Source organism: Schistocerca americana, chromosome 5 (assembly GCF_021461395.2).
Source record: "Schistocerca americana isolate TAMUIC-IGC-003095 chromosome 5, iqSchAmer2.1, whole genome shotgun sequence".
Taxonomy (NCBI): domain Eukaryota; kingdom Metazoa; phylum Arthropoda; class Insecta; order Orthoptera; family Acrididae; genus Schistocerca; species Schistocerca americana.
Genome location: NC_060123.1, coordinates 547,537,224 through 547,547,948, shown reverse-complemented (window position 1 = coordinate 547,547,948; position 10,725 = coordinate 547,537,224). Strand labels below are relative to the sequence as shown.

Genomic DNA, 10,725 nt, shown 5'->3' with positions numbered 1-10,725 from the left:
TTTGATTTTCCAACAGCTGAGCAAAACAGAACGTACTCAGACATTTCTCTCTTTACTAATTCTGATGGACAGTAAACTGACACACGTTTTTTATTTTTATTTTTTTTTTTAGCGCAACGGAATCTGACTTTCAATAATACCTACAAAAGAATCGCCCTGACTAACAATAACCTATACCTTTCATGAATCACTTACCTCACAAAAATCTTCGTTACTCAAACTACTGCAATACACTGCAATACAGCGAGCGCCAATACTACCAGCTAAATGAAAGAGTCTAATTACTGAAGGCACTAACTACTGATAGGCATAGTTAGCAAATGAAAGATTTTGACTGAGAACAAACAATGTATTTATCTTAATCAGTTCATGACATCCAGTCTTACAAATTTCCTTTTTCTGACGTCCACTGCTGGCGGCTCACCTCCAACTGCACAACGCTATGCCCTGTTCACATCCAACAGCCCAATACTACAATAGCAAATATTCCAACAATGCAAGCCAGCCACAGACTGCACACAGCACAGTCAGTGATTTTCATACAGAACTCTACGTGGCGTTACCAACATAAAAACCTAAACAGCCTACTTACACGGTTAGGAGAGCTCTGTGAGCTGATAAGTTGACGCGTTATTGGATGTCAACTACATCCACCAGCGAAAGGGAACTCAGTAAATTTAGAAGTAGACTAGTCTCTGTAAGCCAGCTAACTCCACCAGCGGAAGGAATCACTCCTGATTTGCAAAATGCTACGAGCGGTCGAGTTAGCACAATGACTGCGCGCAGATTAGGGTACAATTGTCGAGGAGCCACACTTTTTTGTATTCAGTCCTAAGTGATGCACGAGGTGGTGTAAACAGTTATGCTACTGGGCAGTGGACGACTGGAAACCAGTGGTTTGGGCCGAGAAATCACAGTATATCCTGTGGCAATCTGAAGGAAGGGTTTGGTTTTGGCGAATACCTGGAGAACACTGCCTGCCATCCTGTGTAGTATCAACAGTGTAGTACGCAGGACGCGATGTTACGGTGTGGGGGAGTTTTTCGTGGCCGCGGTATTGTCCTCTTGTAGCGCCGAAGAAAACTCTAAATTTAGACGGATATGAAGACATTTTGCAGGGTTGTGTACCGCGCATGCTAGATCAACAATTCGGAAAAGATCGTTGTATCAGCATCACAATGCACCTTGTCGGAGAGCACCTCTGAGAGGCAATGGTTTGTGGACAGTCATATTCCTGAAACTGACTGGCCTGTCAAGAGTTCCGGCACGAGCCCAGTGAACCCAACGGAACATCTTTGGGAAGTACTGGAACGTCGATTTCTCTCCAGATCCCAGCGTCTAACATGACCTCACGACCCCCGGATTAACGATCTGTATTCTTTCCGCTGCGCCAGCCACTGCCAGGAAGCTACGCTAACGCAGGTGGCTCATGCCTCATCCAACCTGCGCCAGAAATGCTATTTTCTTTTAACTCTTGGCCATCTGGAGCTCCCACTTCTATCACGTTCATTTCTAGCCAAACCGTTCAAATACTATAATCTGGACGACAACGGTGGTGATTAGTTTGCGATGTTTACTTGTTACCTGGGAAATATACTGTCATCAGTAAAAGAAATATGGAACAGCCTCATAATTTCGAAATTTGTACATCAGTTTAAATTTCAGTCGCACAATCTAAGAAGAATGTTTTATGAAAAGCAAAATATTTATTGAGTAAAGTTATAACATTTATTTGTATTTTCTTTCATAATGTTTACAAAAATGAGATTTCTTTCACTTTGAATCATTACCACTATGCGATATACAACACAGTTGTACTCAGTTTTCTGCTCAAACACGTCTTACCAATTATAAATAACTTACAATAGCTGTTACAGATCTGATGTAACGAGTTTCATTCACAACGTATGCAACTACAGAAGCGAAGCCGGATTAGACGCCACACAACTTCGTCACTGCAGAGGGACGTCCACTGAAAGGGAAACAAAAGTTTTGTAGTACACAACTCACTTCGAAAACAAACATAATACAAAGCGCTTCTTGTCGTGGAAAAGAGAAGTAGACGGCTTATAGAATAATAAAATTCATGTAATAATAAGAACAGTTATAAGAACAACAACGTAAGAAAAATCGAAGTATAAAAGCGGCTCATAACGTTCTTAGGATATCGAATCATACAGTAATCCATTAAACATAAAATTTAGTGGATGTTTCGACATTCGTAGTAAGCCTACCTTGATTTAAAATAGGTTTGTAACTGACAGACTGGAATAGTGAGGAACGTCATCTGCAGTTGGTGCACACGCATTTCGTTCGACAGTTCTGCGTTCAGTAGAGAGAAAATGAAACAGAGTACCTAAACCAAGTGGCCGTCGTCGTCAACGTTAGCGGACGTGTTGCCTACGTTGGTGTTCCCACTGTATTACAGATTAACAACTTCGTTTCCATCGTAACTGTTACTTTGTCAACAAAAATTGTTTGTTACATCAAGACAACTGGCTGGTGTCAGACCAGTGGGCCATCTTCAGGTGCTAACAAGTAAGTCGTCGACATGAGTGTTAAAGCACTTTTTCTTCGCCAACACGGCACCCTGATGCTCTAAAACATATGACAACACGTTACCAACCTCACAGTGCGTTCACATACATACCGTGAAAAGTCTAAAAACATGTTTAAAACAATACAAGAACCACAGTAACTGACCTGACCTAACATATTAATTCTATTGACTCTAGCTAACATAATTCTGTAACATGTGGACACAAGTTGTATCGCCAATGAATGCTTGCCAGTGTATCAGTCAGTCAGTATGTTAATAGATCACTAATACCATCAAAAATAGTTTCGTGAACAGATCCAGCTGATAGAATCATTGGCATTATAGACATACGCCGTCTGTCCAATAACTTCCGAAAGTGATTTTACTCCTGGTGTATAATCGACGTCAGCGCAGTAACTACGGAGGCAGCTTGAACAAGTAACTCTAAACAATTGTGTGCAACCGACAGCTGTGAGAAAGCGGTGTTAGCGTGTCAACATTGTTATGTCACAAATTTCAATGAAGTGACGAACTGAACATCCCTACATCAAGTGTCCAATTCTTTCTCCAGAATGTTTTGTAGAAGAGATAAATTTCTGCAAAGTTTATCCTGCGCACCTTGACTCCCGACCAACAACTACACGTAGACTCTTGTCGCGACCTGAAAGAGATGCAAAACGCGGACTTTTTTTCACTAAAAAATTATCACCGACGACGGGACTGTGTACATCTGTACGAACCTCCAGCAAAACCTCAAAGTGCAAACGGATCCCTGATGGTTCGCCAAGACCGCAGGACTTCTCTGGCAGTTACAAATAGTTGTATGAACGTGGGTTGTACTCAAGTAGGGGAAGACTGTGTAGAACTCCTGGAGCATTAAAACCACCATCTTACCTTTTCTTTATATGTATGTATAGTCTAGAATTTTTGTACTGACGGAGTATGTCGCTCTTTATCATAGATGATCTGTCTCTAAGTGACTCCTAATCAAAATGAAAACTACCCGTTAATCAGTGTTAACTTTTACTGTGACTACTGTTCAATCTATACACTGAAGAAGCAGTGACGGAAATAAAATATCAAGAGTGGGATTACAATTCAAGGTGAAAGGATAACGTTCGCTGATGGGAGGGTGAAGAATTACAGGATTGTTCGTTGGAATGGTCTATTGAGTACAGAATATGGATTGAGAGTAAACAGAAGACGAAAGTAATTAGAAGTAATAGACATGAGAGCAGCAAGGAACTTAACATCAGAACTGGTGATCGCGAATTAGATAAATTCTGCTATCTACGCAGTGACCGCCCCCGGTAACTCAGTGGTCGCCGGCACGGTAGCTCAGCGTGTTCGGTCAGAGGGTTAGCTGCCCTCTGTAATGAAAAAACTGAGTCAACGGCTCAACACTGAACTTGAACGGGTGCCATGGGACATCCGCACCGAACAAATACAACGAACAAAATGAGAACAATTAAAAAAAAAAGTGGTCAGCGGGACATAATGCAAGCCTAAGGGCCCGGGTTCGATTCCCGGCTGGGTATGAGATTTTCTCTGCTAAGGGACTGGATGTTGTGTTGTCCTAATCATAATCATTCCATCCCCATCGACGTGCAAGTCGCCGAAGTGGCGTCAAATCGAAAGACTTGCACCCGGCGGACGGTCGACCCGACGGGAGGCCCTAGTCACACGACACGACCTAGGCAGCAAAATAACCATGATGGATGGAGCAAGGAGGACATAAAAAGTTAACTAGCGCTGACAAAAAAGGCATTTGTGGCCAGAGAAGTCTACTAGTGTCGAATATAGGCTTAATTTGAGAAAGAAGTTTCTAAGAATGTACGTTTGGAGCATAGCACTGTATGGTAGTGAAGCGTGGACTGTGAGAAAAACAGAGTATTGAAGCACTTGGAGATGTGGTGATACAGAAGAATGTTGAAAATTAGGTCGACTGGTAAGGCTCCCCACAGATTCCGCGGGGGAAGGAATATTTGGAAAACACTGACAAGAAGAAGGGACAGGATGATAACCCATATGTTAAGCCATCAGGGAAAAATTTCCATGGTACTACAGGGAGCTGGAAAGGGTAAAACTGTAGAGGAAGACAGAGATGAGAATAAATTCAGCAAATAACTGAGGATGTAGGTTGCAGTTGCTACTCTGGGATGAAAAGATTAGCAGAGGAAAGGAATTGGAGGCGGGCCGCTTCAAACCAGTCAGAAAACTGGTATACAGGCGGATTTATCTTGCTGAAATGTAAGCCCAGGATTGCTTGCCACGAAAGGTAACTACACAGGGCGCAGAATACCGTTGACGTACCGCTGTGCTATAAGGGCGCCGCGGATGACAACCAAAGGGGTCCTGCTATGAAAGGAAGGTGCGTCCCAAACCATCACTCCTGGCTATCGGGCCGTATCGGGCAACAGTCAGGTTTGTCTCCGACCAATCTCAGGGGATTCTGCATACACGTCCTCGCTGGTCATCGGGGCTCAGTTCGAAGCGGGACTCATCACTAAAGACAATTCTGCAATGAGACTCCAGGGCAGAGATATGTCTGGAGACGCCTCAGACAGCACTGGAAAACCAACCTGATCGTCACCCGCCAGACAGCTCGATAACCAGGGATGATGGTCTGATGTGCAAGTTTTTTCATAGCAGGTGCCATTTGGTTGTCATCTGAGGCATTCTTAGAGCACAGCGGTACGTCGACGATATTCTGCGCCCCCTTTTGTTGTCCATCGTGGCAAGCCTTGCTGGAGCTTACATTTCAGCAAGATAATGCCCGGCCGCGCACGGTGAGAGTTTCTACTGCTTGTCTTCGTGCTTACCAAACCCAACCTCGACCAGTAAGTTCACCTGATCTCTCCCAAATTGAGAACGTCTGTAGCATTACGGTCAGGGCCCACCAACCTAAGTGGGAGTTTGACGATCTAAAACACCTATCAAACAGGAGGATCCCACGACTCCATCAGTCAACATCAAGTTGAATAACTGCTTGCATAAGGACAAGACGTGGATCAACATGTTATTGACTTGATCAATTTTTGATGCTCCTTCTCTTGAATAAATCATTCAGTTTTTCTGAAACTGTAATCTTTAGCGTGTCTGTATATGTGCATTACCTCTACCGATTTCCGTCCCATTCGAATAATTCCTTTTCGTTTATATAGCACCAGGGCGCTAGCATGCAACAAATATCCCAGCAATGTTCTAAGCCCATGCTCGGTCTGTGACGACTGCATAAGTGTCGGCAGGGATCACCACATGTACACTGTCTGACAAAGTGAAGCAACCAGAAATACTTCCATATGTCACTGTAACTTCGTAACGTATACACCTTCGGCGGATATGTAAATGGTGAGAGCTACAATTCGCTATGAGAGGTAGAAAGGCCACCAGAGTTTATTAGCGTTCAGTGTTGTTACCAGGCGTGCTAGGGTATATAAGGTCCTGAACAGCGTCGGATGTTGATTCACCACTGTAACGGACACTGAGATACTACTACTTGTGTGAGATGGCCTTATTGACGCATGGCAGAGTTTGAAAGTGGGCCAGTTGTGAGTCTCCATTTGACCAGCTGGTAGAATCGTGCAATATCCAGATTAGTGGCGCATTCAAATGTGACGGTGGCCGGAAGTGGGACAGCATTGGATTGTGAGGGTAGGCATACTCGTCAAGGGCGTGGTCGACCACGTCTGATCACCACAAGAGAGGACCGCCATACTGTGAACCAAGCATATCGTAATCTCTTCGCATCTGTGCCTGCAATCAGGCCAGCGTTCTTTGTCATTCCGCACCATTTGTCGGAAACCAACAGCAGCCAAGGGAATTATCGTCTCTTGCATAGGGTGCAATTAACACTAACGGCTGCGTTTGGAGTGGTGGCGTGACCTGGAAGCATGGATGGTTGATAGATGACCATTGTCAGCGAGCAGCTCGGCGACCTCGGGAGAGGGTTGATAGAAGAGATAGAGAAGACCCAACCGAGAGCAGCGCGCTCCGTTACAGGATCATTTAGGAATCGCGAAAGCGTTGCGGAGTTGATAGATAAACTCCAGTAGAAGACTCTGCAGGAGAGACGCTCAGTAGCTCGGTACGGGCTTTTGTTGAAGTTTCGAGACCATACCTTCACCGAGGAGTCACGCAGTATATTGCTCCCTCCTACATATATCTCGCGAAGAGACCATGAGGATAAAATCAGAGAGATTAGAGCCCACACAGAGGCATACCGACAATCCTTCTTTCCACGAACAATACGAGACTGGAATAGAAGGGAGAACCGATAGAGGTACTCGAGGTACCCTCCGCCACACACCGTCAGGTGGCTTGCGGAGTATGGATGTTGAAGTAGATGTAGAGGTCCAATTCTTGCAATAATTTGGAGAGTCATATAGGTGTTACTCGTAGAGTCGTAGTGTGGGGATAAATCGAGTATGACTTCGTTACGGCTGTCAGTGATTGAGGGGACTCTAATGGTACAAGGATACGTCACGGACTTCCTGTATCCTCATGTCTTACCTCTCAAGAGACTGTATAGCTGTGCCATTTTTGAACAAGACAATGCTCGTCTAGACATGATACGTCTCTCTATAAACGGTGTGGGTGATGTTGAGATACTTCTGTGGCCAGTAAGATCCCTAGATCGGTCCCCAATAGAGCATATTTGGGACAAGCTCGTGCGTCAGCTACGCCCCAGTACCAATATCAACTATACAATGGACCAGTTGCAATAGTTACATGTCAGCTTGCTTCAGGTCAGTGTACAACAACTTTGACTCCATTCACAACCGTATCAGTGCATGAATCCAGTTCTACATCTACATCTACATTTATACTCCGCAAGCCACCCAACGGTGTGTGGCGGAGGGCACTTTACGTGCCACTGTCATTACCTCCCTTTTCTGCTCCAGTCGCGTATGGTTCGCGGGAAGAACGACTGTCGGAAAGCCTCCGTGTGCGCTCGAATCTCTCTAATTTTACATTCGTGATCTCCTCGGGAGGTATAAGTAGGGGGAAGCAATATATTCGATACCTCATCCAGAAACGCACCCTCTCGAAACCTGGCGAGCAAGCTACTCTCTTGCAGAGTCTGCCACTTGAGTTTGCTAAACATCTCTGTAACGCTATCACGGTTACCAAATAACCCTGTGACGAAACGCGCCGCTCTTCTTTGGATCTTCTCTATCTTTTCCATCAACCCGATCTGGTACGGATCCCACGCTGATGAGCAATACTCAAGTATAGGTCGAACGAGTGTTTTGTAAGCCACCTCCTTTGTTGATGGACTACATTTTCTAAGGACTCTCCCAATGAATCTCAACCTGGTACCCGCCTTACCAACAATTAATTTTATATGATCATTTCACTTCAAATCGTTCCGCACGCATACTCCCAGATATTTTACAGAAGTAACTGCTACCAGTGTTTGTTCCGCTATCATGTAACCATACAATAAAGGATCCTTCTTTCTATGTATTCGCAATACATTACATTTGTCTATGTTAAGGGTCAGTTGCCACTTCCTGCACCAAGTGCCTATCCGCTGCAGATGTTCCTGCATTTCGCTACAATTTTCTAATGCTGCAACATCTCTGTAAACTACAGCATCATCCGCGAAAAGCCGCATGGAACTTCCGGCACTATCTACTAGTTCATTTATATATATTGTGAAAAGTAATGGTCCCATAACACTCCCCCTGTGGCACGCGAGAGGTTACTTTAACGTCTGTAGACGTCTCTCCATTGATAACAACATGCTGTGTTCTGTTTGCTAAAAATTCTTTAATCCAGCCACACAGCTGGTCTGATATTCCGTAGGCTCTTACTTTGCTTATCAGGTGACAGTGTGGAACTGTATCGAAAGCCTTCCGGAAGTCAAGGAAAATAGCATCTACCTGGGAGCCTGTATCTAATATTTTCTGGGTCTCATGAACAAATAAAGCGAATTGGGTCTCACACGATCGCTGTTTCCGGAATACATGTTTATTCCTACAGAGTAGATTCTGGGTTTCCAAAAACGACTTGATACTCGAGCAAAAAACATGTTCTAAAATTCTACAACAGATCGATGTCAGAGATATAGGTCTATAGGTTATAGTTCAGAGGGAGTGTTATGTCATATTGATGAGTGGACTCATACTACCGATTTCTTTGTAAGTTTGACTCGATTTTGTAATCACTAAAATAACATCACCTATCCTCTCCACCTCTGGGTGCTTCACATTTTTTCTTGACTTGCGCCATAGGGTGATGGGGTTTCGGATTCCGCTGAATAGGTCAGGAGTTCACTACACTCAGCTGGCGGCTAAACGGGTAGCGGAGGCTGTGTGGCGTGGACTGGGCGGTTTTTTGGGTTAGAAGGCCTCTGGAAAGTACGGGGTGGGCTGCAATCTCAAAGGGTGCATGGCAAATACAGGACGTGCTTGGATCAAGGAACAGTCGGAATTGTTGTTGTAAATTGTTGTAGTTGTGTTAGGAAAGTCCCTGAGCTTCAAGCGCTAATAGAAAGCAGAAACCACAGAAGCTGAAATCGTTATAGGTACAGAAAGCTGGCTAAAGCCTGAAATAAGTTCTGCAGAAATTTGTACGAAGTCTCAGACGGTGTTCAGGAAAGATAGATTAGGCAGAATTGGTGGTGGAGTGTTTGTGTCTGTCAGTAGTGGTTTATCTTGTACTGAAGTCGCAGTAGATATTCTGTGCGAATTGGTATGGGTGGAGGTTATACTTAACAGCCGAACTAAGTTAATAATTGGATCCTTCTACCGACCCCCAGACTCCGATGATATAGTTGCTGAACACTTCAGAGAAAATTTGAGTCTCGTAACAAATAAATACCCCACTCATACGGTTCTAGTTGGTGGGGACTTCAACCTTCCCTCATTATGTTGGCAAAAATACTTGGTCAAAACAGGTGGTAGGCAGAAAACATCTTCCAAGATTGTCCTAAATGCTTTCTCCGAAAATTATTTCGAGCAGTTAGTCCACGAATCCACGCGAATTGTAAATGGTTGCGAAAACACACTTGACCTCTTAGCCACAAACAATCCAGAGGTAATAGAGAGCATCATGACTGATACAGGGATTAGTGATCACAAGGTCGTTGTAGCTAGGCTCAATACCGTTTCTTCCAAATCCACCAGAAACAAACGCAAAATAATTTTATTTAAAAAAGCGGATAAAGTGTCACTAGAAGCCTTCCTAAGACAGAATCTCCATTCCTTCCGAACTGACTATACAAATGTAGACGAGATGTGGCTCAAAATCAAAGATATAGTAGCAACAGCAATTGAGAGACTCATACCTCATAAATTGGTAAGAGATGGAACTGATCCCCCATGGTACACAAACAGGTCCGAACGCTGTTGCAGAGGCAACGGAAAAGCATGCGAAGTTCAGAAGAACGCGAAATCCCGAAGATTGGCTAAAATTTACAGACGCGCGAAATTTGGCACGGACTTCAATGCGAGATGCCTTTAATAGGTTCCACAACGAAACATTGTCTCGAAATTTGTCTTCCTTTCCGAATAAATTCTGGTCGTATGTAAAGTACACAAGCGGCAAGACGCGGTGAATGCCTTCGCTGCGCAGTGCCGATGGTACTGTTACTGACGACTGTGCCGCTAAAGCGGAGTTATTGAACGCAGTTTTCCGAAATTCCTTCACCAGGGAAGGCGAATGGAATATTCCAGAATTTGAAACACGAACAGCTGCTATCATGAGTTTCTTAGAAGTAGATACGTTAGGGGTTGCGAAGCAACTCAAATCGCTTGATACGGGCAAGTCTTCAGGTCCAGATTGTATACCGATTAGGTTCCTTTCAGATTACGCTGATACGATAGCTCCCTACTTAGCATACACAACCGCTCGCTCACCGATAGATTTGTGCCTACAGATTGGAAAACTGCGCAGGTCGCACCAGTGTTTAAGAAGGGTAGTAGGAGTAATCCATCGAACTGCAGACCTGTATCATTGACGTCGGTTTGCAGTAGGGTCTTGGAGCATATACTGTATTCAAACATTATGAATCACCTCGAAGGGAACGATCTATTGATACGTAATCAGCATGATTTCAGAAAACATCGTTCTTGTGCAACGCAGCTAGCTCTTTATTCGCACGAAGTAATGGCCGCTATCGACAGGGGATCTCATGTTGATTCCGTATTTCTAGATTTCCGGAAAGCTTTTGACACCGT

At 44.2% G+C, this 10,725-nt stretch overlaps 1 protein-coding gene across 1 annotated transcript in view; it reads right to left on the bottom strand.

The window, feature by feature from the left end:
* Window positions 1–1,802: 1,802 nt before the first annotated feature.
* LOC124616749 (cubilin-like) overlaps window positions 1,803–10,725 on the bottom strand; it is an 82,922-nt gene continuing 73,999 nt past the window's right edge. Inside the window, exon 5 of the mRNA XM_047145116.1 lies at window positions 1,803–1,972. Coding sequence (XP_047001072.1) covers window positions 1,953–1,972 — 20 coding nt within the window. The 3' untranslated portion in view covers window positions 1,803–1,952. The remainder of the gene's footprint in view (window positions 1,973–10,725) is intronic.